Here is a 21,117-nt window from a genome sequence, read left to right on the forward strand (position 1 = left end):
ATATATATATATTCAAAACACATTCTACTGTCATATATAAATAAAACAAAAACAATTTAAAAAGAATGTAATTTCTGTGAAAATTATTTTTGAACTAAAATTATGCATATTGGATGTTGATCATTTGCACATAAAGAGTAAATCTGTGTCAGTCATTTAGGACAGTAAATACAAAGTCTAAGCCTAGAATAAGTGGAAGTCCAAGGAGTAGTGGGCATCCCAGCAGGATGATAGGATACAGTCATGGGAAGCGAAAGGCAGAAGACAGGTCAGTGGAACCTGAATAATTCTGACTACAGGTAGAAGGACCTCTTTCTCTAAACATAGTAGCCCTGATCATGAGAAGGTGACTTTCAAAGCCCAGACCTGGCAGATGACTGAAAGTCAATGCAGAATGTTAGAATGGGAACATGGGTCAGAAGCAGAGAGTCCTTCCTATGAACCAGAGCCCGTATAAAGGAAGAGACTAGGCCTTAAAATCCATATTCTTATTGTTATATTAGTACTAGAGAAGGAATACTATAATCCAGACACATTATATCTTGGATAAGTTTAATTATTATGGTGCTCAACTCAAAAGCATACACCTCAATTATTCCATCCTTATTACTCCTTGACTGGATGCATCTAAAGGCATATCTCAAGCAAATGGTAGAAAATTGTTACAAATGGCTGATGGCTATAAATTAAGGGGACCTAAAACAATCACCCATCCAAACATATTTTAAGAGGAATTCTTGGATGGAAAGCAAGGGGTGGGATGGGGTACACATTCAGGGAGTCTTCTTAATTTCTTCCTGTGGAATAAGTATGTAGTATTACATTGTTGTTGGTGTCTCTTTAGAGCTCGCTTTAAAAGTATATCTTCCATTTTAAATATAGAAAGTCCATTTATCTGCTACATTACACTAATGAATACTTTTAATATTATAAAATAACATGTTTTAATATGTTTGCTAAAACAACTATATGAAATGTATTCCATAAGCAGTAATGTCTTTTGGAATGAGACTATAATTGAGAAATCCCTTGGTGGGAACAAATGTCTTGATAGAGGCAAAAATCACTTATTATATAGCATTATATCTAATTCTAGACGTTACAGATGCAAAGAAGAATGAGTTCACAATCTATTGGTAGTAGCAAGAAATTGTGAATTCAGGTTATTCAACAGTTGAAAAAGTTTCTTGAGTGAAGGGATGGAAATTAGTGATCCTAAAATCAAGCTTCTAAGTGAGATTAAAATACCACCCTGATGAAAATATCTACCTTGCTCTTGGATAGGCAGAATTGATATTGTCAAAATGACCATACTACCAAAAGCACTATACAGATTTAATGCAACTCTAATCAAAATCCCAATGACATTACTCATGGAAATAGAAAAAGCAATCAAGAAATTCATCTGTAAAATAAGAGACCCAGAATAGCTAAAGCATCCTTAGCAAGAAGAGTGAAGCAGGTGGCATCACTATACCAGACTTTAAAATATACTACATTTTGGGAACAATTTTTGCCACACACACATCAGATGGAGCACTAATCTCTAGGATATATAAAGAACTCAAAAAATTTTACACCAAAAAAAAAAAAAGAAAACAAATAACCCAATCAATAAGTGGGTCAAGGAACTGAACAGACACTTCTCAATAGATGATATACAATCAATCAAAAATTTATGAAAAAATGCTCAACATCTCTAGCAATAGAGAAATGCAAATCAAAACTACTCTAAGATTTCATCTCACTGCAGTCAGAATGGCAGCTATTAAGAACACAAACAACAATAAGTGTTGGTGAGGATGTAGGGATAAGGGCACACTCATACATTGCTGGTGGGACTACAAATTGGTGAAACCAACCTGGAAAGTAGTATGGGGATTCCTTGGAAAATGGGGAATGGAACCACATTTGACCCAGCTGTCCCACTCCCCAGTTTATACTCAAAGGACTTAATAACAGTATACTTTAGGAACACAGCTACATCAATGTTTATAGCAGCACAATTCACAATAGCTAAATTGTGGATCCAACTCAGATGTCCTTCAGTAAATGAATTGATAAAGAAAATGTGGTATAGGTACACAATGGAATATTACACAGCATTAAAAGAGAATAAAATCATGGCATTTGCAGGTAAATGGATAGAAGGAAAACAAATGCCAATGTCTTCCCTGATATAAGGATGCTGATTCATAATGGGGATGGGAGGAGGGAAACATGGGAGGAATAAATGAACTTCAGATAGGGGAGGGAGGGCAAGGGAGGGAGGATGGGGGTAGGAAAGATGGTGGAATAAGATGTACATCATTATCCCAAATACATGTATAAAAACCCAAATGGTGTGAATCTACTTTGTGTTCAACCAGAAACATGAAAATTTGGTTTGACTTGTATAATATGAATTGAATTGCATTCTGCTGTTGTATATAACAAATTAGAATAAATAAAATTTAAAACTTTTAAAAATACCATTCTGATGACTCAAACTTCTATTCTAAGCTTTTAGCTTACCCTGATAAACATCAGTTGCTTACTTTTACTTCTTCACTCAGATACTTTAGTCATTTCTAATATACAGTCATGAAAAGAATTGGTACAGAAATGAAGTTCATCAAAAGCTCATCTTCTGATATTATGGACCAAGGTAGCTTCTGAGTAAATGGTGATTTCAGTATTTCAATTGCTCTTGCTAAAAGCCAGGATGTTCTCCTTAAATCCTTGCCAGCTTTTACACTCTTCATATAGACTCTCTGTAAATACGGTGGACCCATAATATCAATATTCACTCATCACCTTAACCTAAGTCATTATCATTTTTAACCCAAATTATTGAAAGAAAGGCTATATTATTTTCCCCAATCCTGTTCATGCCCACCATGTTCCATTGAAAGTGCTTCCTTATTTTTGCCTATAAATTAAATGAGACTTACTCAGAATGTAAATACTGAAAAGAACATAGAAAATATTAAAAACTTTTTAATGACTAATTCAGAGATTTTGGTGGTACAAAGTAAAAAGAAGAATGTATTGGATACCTAAATGTTGGTTTAGAACAATTTTGTAAAGAGAGAATGAGCATGAATATTTTGAAAGTAGTTTAGAAAGTTTGGGATGAAGATGAAGATAGACACATGGATGCCATATGATATCCCTTGAGATATTCAGATGAAATCAAGACATGTCCAGATTTCTACAGTTCCTGATCTTGGATTCATATCTCTCAAGATGAGGATTTGAATAATTTGATGATCCCCTGCTTAATTTCCTGGGTACGAACTCCATAAACAATGGGGTTGAGGGCTGGTGGGATGAGGTGATGCAGGACATTGAGAAGAATAGGTACCTCTGAGGGTATCTTCTTTCCTGCCTTGTTTGTGAAGATGAAGACTAGCAGCAGTGTACAGAAGAAAAGTATAAGAATGAGATGTGAACCACAAGTACTCAAAGCCTTGGTGGTTGTACCCCCCGACTGCAAGCTTATAACAGCCTTCAACATGAAGCAGTAAGACAGCAAGATGAGCACCAGGTCAGAACCTAGAAGGCACCAAACACTCACGAATTGATAGAGCTTATTGAGGTGAATATCCCCACAGGAGAGCTTGATTACAGAAATGTTGGCACATATACAGTTCTCCACCACTTTGCTGGCACAGTAGTTGAGCCTAGCAGCCAGGACTGGAGTAGGCAGTGTGGCTAGCAGATTTTGGAAGACAATGAAGATGGCTGCATTGATGACAAACTGCTCTGTGATGATGGAGGATTAGCACAGTGGGTGGCAGATGGCCACATAGCGATCATAGGCCATGACCAGAAAGGTGGAAGATTCCATGGGGAGGAAGGTATTCATGATGAACATCTGCAGGAAGCAACCTGAAAAGCTGATGGTCGTCATGTTGAACCAGAAGATGAGCAGGACCTTCCAGAATAATTGTTCTCAAAAACACTGTATATTCATTATCATCTTAGATCACCTAACTCTTATGAAAATGCTCAGAAGTTTTGTTAAAACCAACCCACGCTCAAACCACAGCCCCACAACCCCCTGGGACAGTATCCTTATGTCAAATCCATTCTAAGCCTATCTCAATCTCTAGAGTCTAACTTATACCCTTTCCTAAATCTAGAGACCAACATTTGGTTTTTAAAAAAATGCTTATTTGTAGCCCTGTCCTCTCCTGATCTCTATGTTTCTTACCCAAACTCCAGTAGGCTTATCTGCCCATCAGAGGAATTTTCAAGAAGTCCCTCCATAAACATAAGAAACCTTTTACAACAAAGTTTCCTATCGCAGTACATGATACAAATGTACACCCAATTACATTTAGAAAGCAAATTCTAGAGCCCTGGAGTGTGGGAGTAGAATAATTCAGATGTTATGATAGGTAAGAAGAAAATTTAAATTTTAAATATCACTTAGATATTGAGAGGTGATCTGTCCACTGGAAATAATGAAAACTTAAAAGCCATGAGCATAAAGAATAAGAGGGCATATCTGTTTGGGATTTATAGAAGCAAAACATCATACTGTGTAAAGAAAGAAGGTTGAAATCTGGAAAACAGTATGTAGATTCCTTAGAAAACTTGGAATGGAACCACCACTTGACCCAGCTATCCACTCCTTGGTTTATATCCAAACGACTTAAAAACAGCATACTACAGTGATGCAGCCACATCAATGTTTATAGCAGCTCAATTCACAATAGCTAAACTGTGGAACCAACCTAGATGCCCTTCAATAGGTGAATGGATAAAGAAACTGTGATATATATACACAATGGAATACTATTACTCAGCAATAAAAGAGAAAAAATCATGGCATTTGCAGGTAAATGGATGGAGTTGTAGAATATCATGCTAAGTGAAGTAAGCCAATCCCCAAAAATCAAAGGCCAAATGTGATAAGAGGATGCTTATCCATAATGAGAGGAGAACATGGGAGGAATGGAATAACTTTGGATAGGGTAAAGAGGAGGAAGGGAAATGTATAGGGCTTGAGGGTAGGAATGATAGTGGAATGAGATGGACATCATTACCCTAGGTACACGTATAAAGACACAAATGGTGTGAATCTACTTTGTATACAACCAACAAAATAAAATATTGTGCTCCATTTATATACTATGAATCAAAATGCATTCTGCTATCATGTATAACAAATTAGAACAATTAAAGAAGGAACTTAGTTAGTTAGTTGGTTGACTGCCTGGAAGAAAGTTTAGGGAGGGTCTGACCTTGGGGATGACTGTGAGGCAGAGGGTGACATCCAGCACAGAGAAGATGGCCAGCAGGTAGTACATGGGCTCATACAGCGATGCTTCCTGCCAGATGGTCATTAATAAAACAAAGTTGGCCCCTAGGGCCAAAACCAGGAGAGAAGCCAATATGATAGAGAGCCAGTGCTGTGTATCTTGCATGCCTGGAAAGCAGATCATCAGGAATTCAATCACCTGTGTCCCTGTGTTGTTGGAGGATAATACCATGACCCCATCAGGTTGGGCTAGAAATGGCTGAGAGGAAAGAGTCAGCAATTATTAATAAACTCCTAACTTTTCTGTCTGCCTCTATTCTAGGCTTTCAGTTTTATCCACAATTCTATGGAATAATAGTCTCCATTAAGTTTAAATTAGACTATGTTGTTTAAATTGTTTTCCCATAGTACTCAATAGTTTATGGGTAAATAATAACTCCCCTCACATGACTATGTCCCAGACAGATTCCACAATTCATTGATGCACATATAGATTAGCCACACCTATAGGACATGCTTTACATTTTGTAAACACTGTCATTTTGTGTATATCATATCCCTCTAGAATCCAATATTTTGCCCTCAAAAAAGTAACATCTGCTTGTCCTATTCTTATCTTCACCAAGATTGTACTTCCTTGAATGTTTTTCTTATTGTTCACCTTTAATGCTTTTCCTTTTCAATGTTCCACTTTGTATGATCCTCAAATACTCCAAGAATGTAGCTAGTAAAGAGCTAAAAAACCTTGAATACACTCATGGGTGTTTCCTGTTTTCCAAAAAGCCCATAAATGGAATTTTGTCTTTTTATCATAACAGAGAAACATACTAGGCATTTAGTAACATAATAGTCATTCAATAAGGATATTTCAGACATATGAGACTGGTTATTGAAAGCACCATAATGCCTTAAAAATTATCCTCTATTATTTAGAACCTCTGTATCTTGCTTGCCTAGCACCATTGCTTAGCACTCAGAAAAAGTTTGAATGATGCAGGAAAGAAACAATTTAGCAGTGATAAAAAAAATCTAAACAAAGCTTGGAATGATGGCACATGCTTATAATCCCGGTGGCTGGGGTTGCTGAGACAGGAGGAGCAAAGTTCAAAGCCAGCCTCAGCAAAATCGAGAAGCTAAGCAACTCAGTGAGACCCTGTCTCTAAAATACAAAATAGGGCTGGGGATGTGGCTCAATGATGAAGTGTCCCTGAGTTTAATCCCTGGTATCCACCCTCCACTCCAAAAAAAAAAAAAAAAAAAAGACAGTTGGCTTGGGCTTGGAATGTGGCTCTGTGGTAGAGTCTTATCAGACTCCACTTTGATCTCAGGCACACAGTTCCTGAGAATAAAAGAACTCTCTTGTTAGACAACCACAATGTTTCACTGAGCCTAAACCTGACCACATAACAGTAACTTTATACAATGAACTTTCTTGAGAGCTACACAAATCTCCTAACATTGCACATTGCAATTTAGTATGTAACTGAGAAATAAGCTGCATAATGTTACTAGTCTGTAACCTGCCTAGTAATACAATGAACAATAATATACTACTGATGTCAATGACCTAAAAGTAACTTATTGACATAAATAAAGCTGGCAGCTTGGCCATTCTGCCACTCTGCCATCTTTCCTGTGTCTGCATCTTGTCTTTGTGTCTCTTATTATTTTCCTTACATTCAATCCCAAGTACACTCCCCCCACAAAAACTCCAAGCAAGTTAATGGTGAGAAAAAATAAATACTAAAGGCACTTGTGCCATAGCTTTTTTGAGTGTGAATTTGGTAAGTATATATAAAAATAAAATCTTTGTTTTCAGGGAAAGAAGGAAATTAGGAAATGAAGTTTATCAGACAAAGAGAAACTGAAGGAATACCTAACCATACTTGTTGAGAGCCACATCTGAAGGGGCCCCAGCAAACTTCCAGCTGATTGGCTCACAGAGGCCCCAGCAAACTTCCAGTTGATTGGCTCACCATGGCCCCAGCAAACTTCCAGCTGCCAGCTGATTGCTCCTCTGCAGTGATGCTCATTGGGCTGTTTCCCCATCCTTTCAGACCACAGAGCTGCTCATTGGGGGACTTTTTTGGCTCTGCCCACGTGACCCAGCCAATCGGCCTCAAGAGCAGGAGGAGTGGGGGTTGAGAGGCTTGCCGGAAGCCAGTGGTGGCAGTTGGGCTCTGAGGAAATTCCTGAAGAGCTCCTGTTGTGAGGTGTGTGTGTTCTAAAAATAAAGTTGATTTCTGCTTGACAAGTGGCTCGTGAATTGTGCCCAGCCAGACTGTGGCACATACCCTAGATATGATACTCCACAAACTGGAGCCCTTTGCTCCATAAATCTCCTTAACTAGCCAGGAACTTACTGGTGAAGTAGTTGTCAAGTTCTTCTGTGTTCTCCTCAGAAGCAGAGGGAGCATCTTTGCTTATAGTTGGATCTGGAGGGTACATTGTTATGGGCGCCTAGGATGTAAGGTGCAAAATATTTCCGAAAGTCTGAAGCTCTTATATTTTTCTCAATATATAGTGTGGGCATCTCTTCAGAATTTTCTTTTTATCTAGACCATTGGTTCTCAAAGGAGAGTATGCATCAGAATCACCAAAGAACTTGTTAAAAACACAGATTTCTGGACACAGACATTTCTGTAGATGTAGGATGATATGGCTTTCTAACAAATTCCTAGGTAAAGCTGATACTGCTTTTCATGGATAGGACTTCAGGAATGACCTAACTTCTCATTTAGGTTAACCTTAATCCAAGCCATCTGTCTCAGTTCATAGAGCCTCAGCCACAGCTCTGCTCAGCTTCAGATATCAAATTGGCCGCCTCCCCATGACCTTCTGTTCTTACAGTACGATTCTGGCTTTCTGATTTGAAAACTGTCTTCCTCCCATGGATTCTCTGAGAATACTATAAATTCCTTTTTCATGGTTTTGTCCCTCTGACTGGTTTCTTCACTTAGCCATCTCTCCTAGGAGGATCAAAGCTCACTAGGGTCAAGGACAAGGCATCCTTCCTTTTCCTTTCTGGCAGTTGGCACAAATTCAGATGCTTGCATTATGCCTCTAATAATCAAAGAAGGAAACCTTCTGTGCCATCATCCTCCCTGTCAGTGATAGAGCATGAGCTAAGCTGACCTACATCCTTACATGCTCATATTTCTCTAATATCACTGATCTCCACAGAGTACAATAACATTCTCTGAAATAAATAATGAAGAAAGTCAAAGAACAAACTCAAAGTGTCACTCATGCATTGTTTGGAAAACATCCAATGTACTGTTCCCAAAAAATACTTAACAGAGAAAGTCTTCTCTACCCAGCACTTTTGACCATCCAATGCTTTTCAGGCAAGGTGTGGCTCCTCGGCTTCTTGCTACCCCTATGCTTGTGGCTTTGGCCTCTGGATCCATTTATGAAAATGTTTTCTGGATAAAGCCATTCTCCTGAGACCAGAAAGACAAATCATTGGTCTTTGGGCTCCCATGGGCTCCTGTGTCCCTGTAGATACACAGACATTTCCAAGATGAAAAGGGAGATTTCTGCATTTATATTCAAGTGGAGTAAGCAAAGTAATCAACTTATAGTCTCCCTGGAGGTGACTGAGAGTTACATAAATTCATGTTTTCATACCTGTACTTTGGATAATAATGTCCATCACAATGCACCATCATTTCTAACCCTATGCTCCCTCCCTTCCCCTCTGACCCCTCTGTCCTATCTAGAGTTTGTCTATTCCTCCCATGCTGCCCCTACCCAAGCCCACTATGAATCAGCCTCCTTATATCAGAGAAAACATTTGGCATTTGGTTTTGGGGGATTGGCTGACTTCACTTAGAATTATCTTCGGATGCAGCAAAATAATTGGGGGGGGGGTGACGAGCAACTTGTGTAGATTGATACAGCAGGAGTGGGAGCCATTTATTGTAGGACCGGAGGGATGTATATACATTACACACAGCTTATCTTAATTAACATAAACTAGATACAGCAGTCAACCAATAAGGAATCTCCACACTTAGTGGCTCGCTGGCGTTACTTCACCAACCACTCCCTCTGGCAAAATGACAGGTGCCATCCTGACTTGTTTACAGACCCTAACACACTTACCTGCAAATGTCATGATTTTATTCTCTTTTATTGCTGAGTAACATTCCATTGTGTATATATGCCAGATTTTTTAAAGTCCATTCATCTATTGAAGGGCATCTAGGTTGGTTCCACAGTTTTTCTATTGTGAATTGTGCTGCTATAAATATTGATGTGGCTGTGTCCTTGTAGTATTCTGTTTTTAAGTCATTTCGGTATAGACCAAGGAGAGGGATAGCTGGGTCAAGTGGTGGTTCCATTCCAAATTTTCCAAGGATTCTCCATACTGCATTCCATATTGGCTGCGCCAAATTTCAGTCCCACCAGCAATGCATGAATGTGCCTTTTTCCTCACATCCTTACAAACACTTGTTTGTATTCTTAATAGCTGCCATTCTGACTGGAGTGAGATGAAATCTCTAATTCCTAGAGAAGTTGAATATTTTTTATATATTTGTTGATTGATTATATATCATCTAATGAGAAGTGTCTGTTCAGTTCCTTGGCTCATTTATTGATTGGGTTATTTGTTTTCTTGGGAGTAGGGGTTTAGATTTTTGAGATTTTTATATATCCTAGAGATTAATGTTCTATCTGATGTGCATGTGGTAAAAAATTGTTCTCAAATTGAAGGTTCTCTATTCACCTCACTGATTGTTTCTTTTGCTGAGAAGAAGCTCTTTTAGTTTGAATCCATTCCATTTATTGATTATTGGTTTTAATTCTAGTGCTATAGGAGCTTTATTAGGAAAGTTGGGGCCTAATCTAACGTCATGGAGAGTTGGGCCTACTTTTTCTTCTAATGGGTGCAATGTCTATGGTTTAATTCCTAGGTCTTGATCCACTTTGAGTTGAGTTTTGTGCATAGTGAGAGGTAGGGGTTTAATTTCATTTTGTTGCATGTGGCTTTCCAGTTTTCCCAGAACCATTTGTTGAAGAGTCTAACTTTTCTCCAATGTACATGTTTGGTGGCTTTGTCTAATATAAGATAACTGTAATTATGTGGTTTAGTCTCTGTGTCCTCTATTCTGTACCTTTGGTCTACAAGTATATTTTGGTGCCAATACCATGCTGTTTTTTGTTACTATTGTCCTGTAGTATAGTTTTAAGTCTGGTATAGTGATGCTACATGTTTCACTTTCTTGCTAATGATTGCTTTAGCTGTTCTGAGTCTCTCATTTTTCCAGATGAATTTCATAACTGCATTTTCTATTTCTATGAGGAATGTCATTGGGATTTTCATTGGGTTGCATTAAGTCTGTATAGTGCTTTTGGTAGTATGGTCATTTTGACAATATTAATTCAGCCTATCCAAGAACAAGAGAGATCTTTCCATCTTCTAAAGTCCTCTTTAATTTCTTTCTTTAGCATTCTGTAGTTTTTGTTGTAGAGGTCTTTCACTTCTTTCATTAAGTTGATTCACCCCATTTTTTAAGGATATTATAAATGGGGTAGTTTTCCCCATTTCCCTTTCAGAGGATTTTTCACTGATATACAGAAATGCCTTTGATCTATGGTGTTGATTTTCTATTCTGCTAATTTCCTGAATTTGTTTACTAGTTCTCTCAGTTTTCTGGTGGAATTTTTAGGTCTTCAAGGTATAGAATCATATTGTTTGCAAATAGTTATAATTTTAGTTCTTCTTTTTCTATTTATATCCCTTTAATTTCTTCCATCTGTCTAATTGCTCTGGCCAGTGTTTCAAGAACTATGATAAATAGAAGTGATGAAAGAGGGCATCCCTGTCTTGTTCCAGTTTTAAGGAATGTCTTCAATTTTTCTTCATTTGAATGATGTTGGCCTGGGGCTAAGCATAGATAGCTTTTATGATGTTGAAGTATGTTCCTCTTATCCCTAGTTTTTCTAGTGTTTTGAACATGAATGGGTGCTGTATTTTGTCAGATTCTTTATCTGCCTCTATTGAGATGATCATATGATTCATATCTTTAAGTCTACTGATTTGATGAATTACATTTATTGATTTTTGTATGTTGAACCAACCTTGCATCCTTCGGGAGATTGGAAGAGAGTATGAGGTGCACTATCTTTTTGATATGTTTTTGTATTCAATTTGCCAGAATTTTATTGAGAATTTTTGCAACTATGTTCATTAGAGATATTGGTCTGAAGTTTTCTTTCTTTCTTTTTTTTTCTTTTTTTTTTTTTGATGTGTGTTTGCCTGGTTTTGGGGTCAGGGTGATATTGGCCTCATAGAATAAGTTTGGAAGTGCTTCCTCTTTTTTCTATTTCCTGAAATAATAAGAGTATAGGTGTTAGTTATTCTTTAAAGGTCTTGTAGAACTCGGCTGCGTATCCATCCGTCTTGGTTGGTAGGCTTCTGATAGCATCTTCTATTTCATCATTTGATATTGATCTGTTTAACTGTGTATATCAAACTGATTCAATTTGAGCAAATCATATATATGACTCTAGAAATTTGTCAATGCCTTCAATATTTTCTATTTTATTGGAGTACAAGTTTTCAAAATAACTTCTAGTTGTCTTCTGTATTTCTATAGTGTATGTTGTGATATTTCCTTTTTCATCATGTGTGTTAGTAATTTGCATTGTTCTCTCCTTCTCTGCATTAGCATGGCTAAGAGTTTGTCAATTCAACATTAATCTTAATGGAGAGCTACCATGCTGTGCAGAGCAACCACGCTTACTGTGCTGCAGTCTACCCATCTACAAATGCGGGGCTTCCCACCACCATTGAGCTGCCTGTCACAGCTCCTTATCTCCCAATGCAGCCATCATAGCCACCTCAACGTGGTAGCCACACCTTGGAACACCTGACAGAGCCTGGAGGCAGGGACCAGCCTCAGCACTGCCTATCACAGTGATGCATCTCCAAACATGACCACTGACTGTCACCACATTGCCCGCCCTTGCTGTCCCATTTCTGACCGAGTCAGTCTCCATCTTGGAACATCTTCACTTTCATCTTGGGTTGCCTCTGCTAATGCCATTGCCATCTCGACTTGTGGAAGCCTATGTCTTGGGACCCCAGCCAGGGCCTGGAAGTCCAACATCAAGGTACTTACAGGTTTGCCAGGGGACAACAGCCAGGGCCTTGAAGACCATCATCTAGGTTTCTGCAGTCTTTGTTATACCTGAAGTTTCACTGCTACCTGTGTTAACAGCCACCATCTTGCTGCAGAGGCAGGAGAGAGCCTTGCATAGGGTTTGTAGATTGGAAGAGAGTATGAGGGCATCTTGACCCAGCTTGCTCATCCAACCAGTCTGGCATCCACTGGGTTTCCATGGCCATCTTGGAATGGCACTTCCTGAGTGTGACAGCAGCCTGGTCCCCAATTCCCTCCTCAATCTGGCATCCACTGATCCCCTAGTCCTGCCAGTTTGACAATCAATAGGTTCCTCTGGCTCACCAATCCCCAGTCTCCCAAACCCTCCCTAGTCACCAACCTAGCCCAGGGCTTGTAGCTTCATGGATGTCCTGGAGCTCCCAATGTCTGGTCCTGGCCCTCCCTATACAAAATAGCTTTCTGCAACAGGCACACAATTCCCAGTGCTCAGCTCTCAGGACCTATGGAGAGAGAGGTCCCTAATTGGGAATTCAAAAATGCAGGGGGTGGAAGAGATACAGTTTAGAGACTAATTTAGAGACTAGGAATTGTGTGTCCACAAATGACATAAGGGGCTAAGATCAGGCTCCTACATTACATGAATAGATCCCAAAGGAGATTCCTCAGATACAGTCTTCCAATGGGGACTGACAATTGCTATAACCAGCCTCCAGAAGTTCCACCTCCAAGACTCGCTCTCCTATCCTAGTAACCCTCATATTCCTGAGGGTGGAGATATCAGCAAACTCCAGAGAACCCCCACTATGGGATGAGAGGGGAAGCAGAAAAACTATGGAACTCCCATGGAAACAATTGTTCAATTTTCCTTTGAGTTTTTTTTTTCCTTTTCTTTTCCCACCCTCAGATCCCCATCATTTTTGAAACCAAATATTTTTTCATGCATCAGGCTATTGAGGACTGGGATGTCTGAATAATATACTACAGTCTTGTGTGATATTCTTTTATTTTTATATTTTTTCTTTTTAACTTTATTTTTTTTCTTTTATTTATTTATTTTTTAACTCTGTCTATATATTTTCCTCTCACTTATCTGTTTCCCCAGGTTCTCTTTCTCTCTTTTCTTCTGCTAGCAGTCAACTTCTATTGATTCCTCTTTTTACTCTTTCTATGATCTAATGCTTCTGTCCCCCCCCTACACACACACACACACATCATAGACATCACATCTTACACCTCTCCTGTTCTCTCTTTGTCTACCATTAGAAATTGTGGAGCCTTTTGCAAACTTACTGTTTATATTGTAGACAATATTTGAACACATCATTTCTGTTTATTGTGACAAAATTGTAAATGTCTTGATAGGAGCTATTTTGTTGAAGGCTCCATATTATTTACATTGGATACTGTTAATATTGTTCTTCCCCTTAAAGGCAAATTATTGGAAACCTGCAGGGGCAATATAAGTCTATAGGCACAGATGTGGGCAGTGCAGGTGCTGAAGGCCTTTTGCAAGCATCTGCTGAGGAGAGGCTGACCACGGCTTGGAGGATCATGGTGTAGGAGACTGTGATGCACAGGATGTCAAAGCCTTCGATAAGGAGGGCTACAATTAAACCATAGATGGCGTTGACCTTGACATTGCCACAGGATAATTTGGCTACAGACATGTGGTCACAGTATGTATGAGGGATGACATTGCCTCTGCAGTAGGGAAGGCGCTTGGTGAGGAAAGTGAAAGGAGTAATGAGCAACACCGCTCTTAGGAAGGTCGCAAGCCCAATTACATTATTGGTGAGGATGACTGAGTAGCACAGAGGGTAGCAGATGGCCACATAGAGGTCCAGGGCCATGAGCATGAGCACTCCATCCCTGTGAAGGTATGGATGAAGAACGTCTGGACCAGGCATTCCTCAAATCCTATTTCCTTGAGGTGAAACCAGAAGATGCAGAGGGCTTTAGGGATTGTGCTAGAGCACATGACAAGGTCAGTTAGAGAAAGCATAGCCAAGAAGTAGTACATGGACCTGTGCAGAGAGTCCTCAAGCGGATGAGGTAGAGGAGTCCACAATTCCCAACCACAGCCACAACATACATGGAGCAGAATGGGAAGGAAATCCAGATGTGCATGTCTTCCAGGCCTGGGATTCCATTGAGAATGAATGAAGCTGGGGTTACATATGTTTTCTTCAGGGTCAGCTAGTATGGTCACTAAACAGCTTAAAGTTACATGAGTTTTCCTAAATTAGGAAAAATAAAAGAGAGAGAGAGAAAGAGAGAAAGCATAGGTTAAAGTTACTGTTTTCCCCCATCCCTACTTTTTAAATAATTACATAGAACATTTTCATGATCAGACAATCAAATTTTTGTGAGTGTCAAGGTACAGCTTTGTTTGCTTATTATTTGTTGTTAATTCATTGATTCATTCAATAAGTTCTTATCAAGCAATCTAAGTGTTTATCAGGGAAACTGATTGTACATCAATTACTTTAAGCGGCAGATTCACACCTTCATAATTTATAATCAAGTATAATAAGGAATTTTTGTTAGAATACCTTATTTAACTGTTAATTATTTCACACTCACTATGAATGTGATCCTAAAGAAGAAGACTTTGATCACCGCACTGAAGAGCCAACAAACACAAAATTAAAAACACTTTTAAAATTCTTAATTAATGACTCATGACAAGCAAGGTGATGCATACAAGTAATTCTACGAACTCATAAAGACAGGAGGATCAAAGGCTTGAGGCCAACCTCTGCAATTTATTCAGGCTCTAAGCAACTTAGTGAGACCATGTCTCAAAATAAAATATAAAATGGGCTGGGATAAAAATCAATAAATTTTATGGAATCAAACTAAAAAACTTCATCACAGCAAAGGTAATAATGAAGAATGTGAAGAAAGCCTACAGAATGGGAGAAAATATGTACCACCTGCACCTAAGATAGAGTATTAATCTCCAGGCTATATTAAAACACAGACACACACACACACACACACAAAAAAAATCCCATATAACCCAATCCAATAATGGGCAAAGGAATTGAAGAGACACTTCACAGAAGAAGAAATATGATTGGTCAACAAAATATGAAAAGTGTTCAACATTTCTAGCAATTAGAGAAAAGCAAATCAAAACTACACTGAGATTTCATCTCACTCCAGTCAGAATGGCAATTATTAAGAATACAAGCAACAATAAATATTGGTGAGAATGTATGTGTGGTGGGGGAAATACACTCATACATTGCTCATGGGACTGAAAATTGGTGCTCTGGAAAGCAGTATTCCTCAGAAAACTTGAAGTAAAACCACCTTTTAACCAAGTTATCCCTAGTTTTGGACCCTAAAGACTTAAAATCAAGATACTAGAGTGACACAGCCACGCCGATATTTATAGCAGCTCAATACACAATAGCTAAATTATGGAACCAACCTAGGAGCTCTTCAACAGATGAATGGATAAAGAAAATGTGGTACATATACACAATAGCATACATTACTCAGTCATAAAGAAAAATGAAATTATGGCATTTGCCCATATATGGATGGAACAGGAAAATATCACACTAAGTAAAATAAGCCAAACCCCCCAAACCAAAGCAGAATGTTTTCTCTGATATGTGGATGCTAACTCACAAACAAAGAGGAGGTAGGGAAGAACAGAGTCCTTTAGATTAGAACAAGAGGAATGAAGGAACAGGAGGGGGTTGGGAATAGAAAAGATAGTAGAATGAATCATTCATTATTATCCTATGAGCATATATGATTACACGACTAATGAAAGAAATGTACATCATGTACAACAAATAGAATGAGAAATTACACTCCATATACATATGTCAAAATACATTCTACTATTATGTGTAACTAATAATAAAAATATATTAAAAATAAAAGAAATTTATTAATATCTAAAAATATTTGCAATTTACACTATGCACTTCTAAATATTCATGGTCTAAAGGGGAATTCACAAGATAAATTAAAAAATAAAATATTTAATTATTGATTTAAATAAAATACAACAAAATTTATCAGGAATTTTATATGTAGATAAAGCTTCTCTCTCAAGAAAGCTTGTTCTCTTAAATATCTTATATTAGAAAATTAAAAAATAAAAAGGCTTGGGATGTTGCTCAGTGGTTAAATACCCCTGGATCATTCAATCCCTCATACCAAAATAAAATTAAAATTGATGACTGAGATTTACTGTTGGTTACCAAGCACTGTTCAAAGCATTTTGGAATCATTATATGACTTTCATCTCAAAGGATCCTCACAAGCCAGTGATATTTTAGATTTAGTCTTCTCACTTTCTATGATGTATGGTTCTTATCCTTTCCCACATCCAGTCTATGTGCATTTTAAGAAAACTTCTTTTTTCTCAAATTAAACTTCTACTCATAATTGAAAATTGCTTAGGATGGTGCTTAGGATGGTGAATCTATGAATGATGACAAATCATTTATTTTGTTCTTTCCATAAATTTGCATGTTTTATGGTCAGGCATTGACCACTGAGAATAATTCATTAAAAATAAAATCACATTGCTGGGGAAAATAGAAGATTGCTAAAGCATACTGGCATCGTTGAAGTGCTCAGGGTGTATTTTCTTCTCATCATAAAGCAACATCTGGAGGACAAGTGAGATTTATCATAACACAACTTCTTTCAAAAATTGTGAAGAAACACAGGTTGTACACACTCTTCAAGGGCATAGTTTTAGGCTTTTACAAAATCTCAGAGCTATTATAGTATCAAAGGAACACCTGTGTATCTTACCTAGTCTCAGGAGGAGCTTTTAGCGAAATGGGAAAATGCTCTAGACCTGAAGCATTATGACAATCCTGACATATCAAAATGGGAGGGATCATATTCTTTCCTATGTGCTATTTCCTACTTACATAAACTGGTATTCTTGGCTTTGTGATGGATAGTCCTCTATCTTTTGGTGTTCCCTTGACCTACCCTCCTCAAAAGTGGCTAATTTCTACTCATTATTCAAGCAAAACCATCATCAGGAAGACTCAGATGTCCTTTGGACTTGATGGTGATTCATCCTCTAAATGCTCCAAAAATAATGTAGTCTCCAAAAGCTGTGATGAGTGGTAAGAGATCCATTGGTTTAAAATTTATTCTTTTTTAGTTATACTTACCTTATGTATGAAAATTAGATCATATTTAGGAATCTTTCACAGTTTAATAAAATCAGTTATGTTAGGGATATTGTTCAGCAAATCATCACCAATGTCTAGCAAATCAAATCACACATAGTACATACTCAATAATTGTATTTTTAAATAAATATATAGATAAGTAATGAATGCATGACATGTAGAACTTCAATTTGAGAAATACTAGATTACTATCTAAGTATTATCATTTAGAGTGCATAAAGGTTGCCAGCAGAAGGAAAAATGCAGATTATATTCCTTAAGATTAATGGGAAAGATAAATAAAGCATCACTGTCATAAAGTACAGAGACAAAGAAAATGCAAAGAAAGTGGAAAGAAAACATAAAATGATAAAGATGGGACACATATATTAGTTTGGGTAATAAATATAAACCATTCAAACTTCCCATTACAAAACATAATTATTTTTAAATGACTTATACAGCATGAACGAGCACATAGAATAAAAACTATATACAAAGGTTTAAAAATGAGTAAAGATTTTTGTAAAAAATGAACAGTATCCCAAAGTATCAGGGAGATTGTATTAATGTTATACAAAGAGAATTCAAAGCAAAAACACTTGGGTCAAGATCCCTTTGTGGAAGCAAAATGCTTGGTAGTTTTCAATTAAAGCTTATTGTACCAAATTGTTTGATTTCCAGGCCTGATTAGATATTTTCATAATACAAATGATGAAGAACACATTCATATTCTTATTTTGTGAATAAAAAAGGAAAGTTAAAATATAGACTTCTTAAAAAACTACTCAATTTTCTGTGTAAGACAACTGGATTAGTCACAAGCTAAAATGTTAGCTTTGGGATTTTAAGAAGTGTATTAATTTTTCTTTTAGAATAAAGCATAAAATTTTGCCTTTTCAATATAAGAAATGCTTTTCCTTGAAAATAAAATTACAAACAAGGTTTTGTCTTTAATCTTAGTAAACTTGTAAGTTATATTTATAGTCAACATATTTTCAGGTTTCTTACACATATTTTTAGGCTAAATATATATAGTCTGTGTGTATATATATATATATATATATATATATATATATATATATATATATAAACACACAAACATATAAGTAATATGCATTTAATTAAGGCTTCAGTAAGAAGTTGATAAAATTATGTTTCAATAATTTATAACTATTGGGAATGAACTAGTCAATAGGGTCACTATTCTTTTCTCCCTCTATACCACTTTAATACATTGAACAGTGTCTCTTAATTGTAAAGTTCAGTATTTGCTTCAAGGTATACATTGCATTGTAAACATCAGTGCACAAAGCACATTCATAGCTTCTCTTGGAGTTAAATAATTTTATACAAAAATTAGAGAATGGTAGATTAGTGTCTTAATGATATTTGTTCAGAAAGAGCAAGTGCCTTGGGGGAGAAAACGATATTGTGGCTATACACATATATCCAAGTATGAGCAGGTAGTTCTACTACACTTTAAGTATATATCCATGTATCAGCAGCAGGTAGAAAAATTAAGGGAAATTTCTGGTTGGTAGTGCAAGACTTTAATCTCCAAGACTCTCAGGAGGCTAAAGCAGAAGGATCGTCAACTTAGTGAGACCCTATTTCAAAATAAAAAATAAAATTGGCAGTTGCTCCTGGGTTCAATTGCTAGTGACACATACACACACACAAACACAGAATAATAAAATATTAAATACTTCCTAAACAAAATATTTTTCTTGATTACTTGTCCACTTTTCTGAAGTATTTTAAAATAGTAAATACACATTTTCTCATATTTACTTATTGTGTGTATGGCTTTATCACTAGAACTGGCCTTTTGCTTAAACAAGTTTGTCCCCTATTCAATATATTCATGAAGCTCTCTAAGATCTAGTTTCTAGTATTAACTGCAACTGTAAGTAGTTGCCTTTGCAAAATAGACCTAAAACAATTTCAACACATCATTTTATTTCTTCTGCAAAGAACAGTTGTTTAATTAAGGCAAATATTTCTTTTCATCTAGTATAACTATCCTGATAGTCTCTTCTCTCTAACTTGACTTTGTAGTATTTTAAATTGATAATCTTTCATTAACCAACTTTCAGTTACTAGAACAACCTCACTTGGTCACAATTTATTTTCCTCTGTAACACCTACCACACACACATGCACAGGTGTTTATGGAAATAATTAAGTAGCAGATGCAATTTCATTTTAAATGCAAGGCTACTATCACTTTGCAGTTATCACATCAGTTGTAGTATGTTTGACATGTATCTATTTTATCTCCATTTTCAATTGTTTGGCAAAAAGTTGTCACTAAGACTCTCCTTTTGCTTATTTTGGTAAACATTTTATTTATTTATTGAAGGATAAAAAATGTCTACTTAAAGCTGTCAGGTGTTATTTTCTATGTGTCAATTAGGGTTAGTTGCTCATTTTCTCAGATCTCCTATGTGAGTTGGATTATTCTAACTCCGTGTCCTTCAGTTACTGAGAAGATATGTTAAAATATCCAGCTGTGATTTGACTACAAATTTGGCCCCTTCTAGTCCCAGCGATTTCTTCTATGGGAGAGTATGTGTGAGTCTGTAATCTTAGGCACCTGGAAGTTCAGATATTTTATGTTTATGTGTTGACTTGATAATGTAATATATAAAATGTTGCATTTTATTTCTACTAATATTTCTAGTGATGGTGTCAGTAAGGATAGTAGCATAGTGAAGTGGGTGACACATGGCCACATAGCGATCAAAGGCCATGGCCAGCAGCTGTAGACTCCATCATGCAGAAGGTGTGAATGAAGAACATCTGTGCCAGGCAGGCAGAGGCAGAGAGGTGTCCAGCCTCACACCAGAGGATGGCCAGCATCTTGGGAACTGTGGAGAGGGAGGCAGCGAAATTGATGGCTGAGAGCATGCACAGGAAAAGGTACACTGGCTTGTGCAGGGCTGGATCAGTGGCAACAACAACCAGGATGGTTGTGTTGCCCACGATTGTGGCTGTGCCCAGGCAGCACACAGGAAGTGAGAGCCACATGTGGAATTGTTCCAGACCTGGGATGCCCAGGAGGAAGAAGATAGAAGGGTCAAGATTAGTGTGATTAGGAGAGTCCATGGTGTGGCCAAGAGTGCTGGACATCTTCTCTCATCAGAAACCCCCTCACAACATCACACCACCTGGAGAGACAACACAAAATAGAAATATAAATGAGACTACAGTAATGCTTATTAGCTACAGAATGGTTGGCAAGCTGCATCATCCATAAAATGGCAATTATTAGTACTACTTCTTAGAGTTTAGAGAATCATATGGATTAATACTTATAAAAAGCTTCAGATAGTACCTAACAGATAATGCTTGTTAAATGAATAAATATGAGAAAGGGCTCAAATAAGCTCTTTAAATAAACTAGAATTGTCTCCCATCTAGGGGCTCTCATCTTTACAGAAAGGGATGCACACTGTTATTTGGAGGAATATAACTGAATACTCACATTTTATGGATATGGGAAGACATCATGTAGGACCATCGGTCTAGAACACAAGATGCAAATAAAGTTTCCTGGATAAAGATG

The 21,117-nt window shown here is 37.2% G+C and overlaps 1 protein-coding gene across 1 annotated transcript; it reads right to left on the reverse strand.

Annotated features, from left to right (window-relative positions):
* Positions 1–3,223: 3,223 nt before the first annotated feature.
* On the reverse strand, positions 3,224–20,681 carry LOC107157593 (olfactory receptor 52P1-like). Its single transcript, XM_015503941.1, is given in 4 exon segments — positions 3,224–3,490; positions 13,926–14,166; positions 20,226–20,312; positions 20,314–20,681. Coding segments are annotated over 4 exon segments (963 nt in total).
* Between the last annotated feature and the right edge of the window lie 436 nt (positions 20,682–21,117).

This window comes from Marmota marmota, unplaced genomic scaffold (genome assembly GCF_001458135.2).
Source record: "Marmota marmota marmota unplaced genomic scaffold, marMar, whole genome shotgun sequence".
Lineage (NCBI taxonomy): Eukaryota > Metazoa > Chordata > Mammalia > Rodentia > Sciuridae > Marmota > Marmota marmota.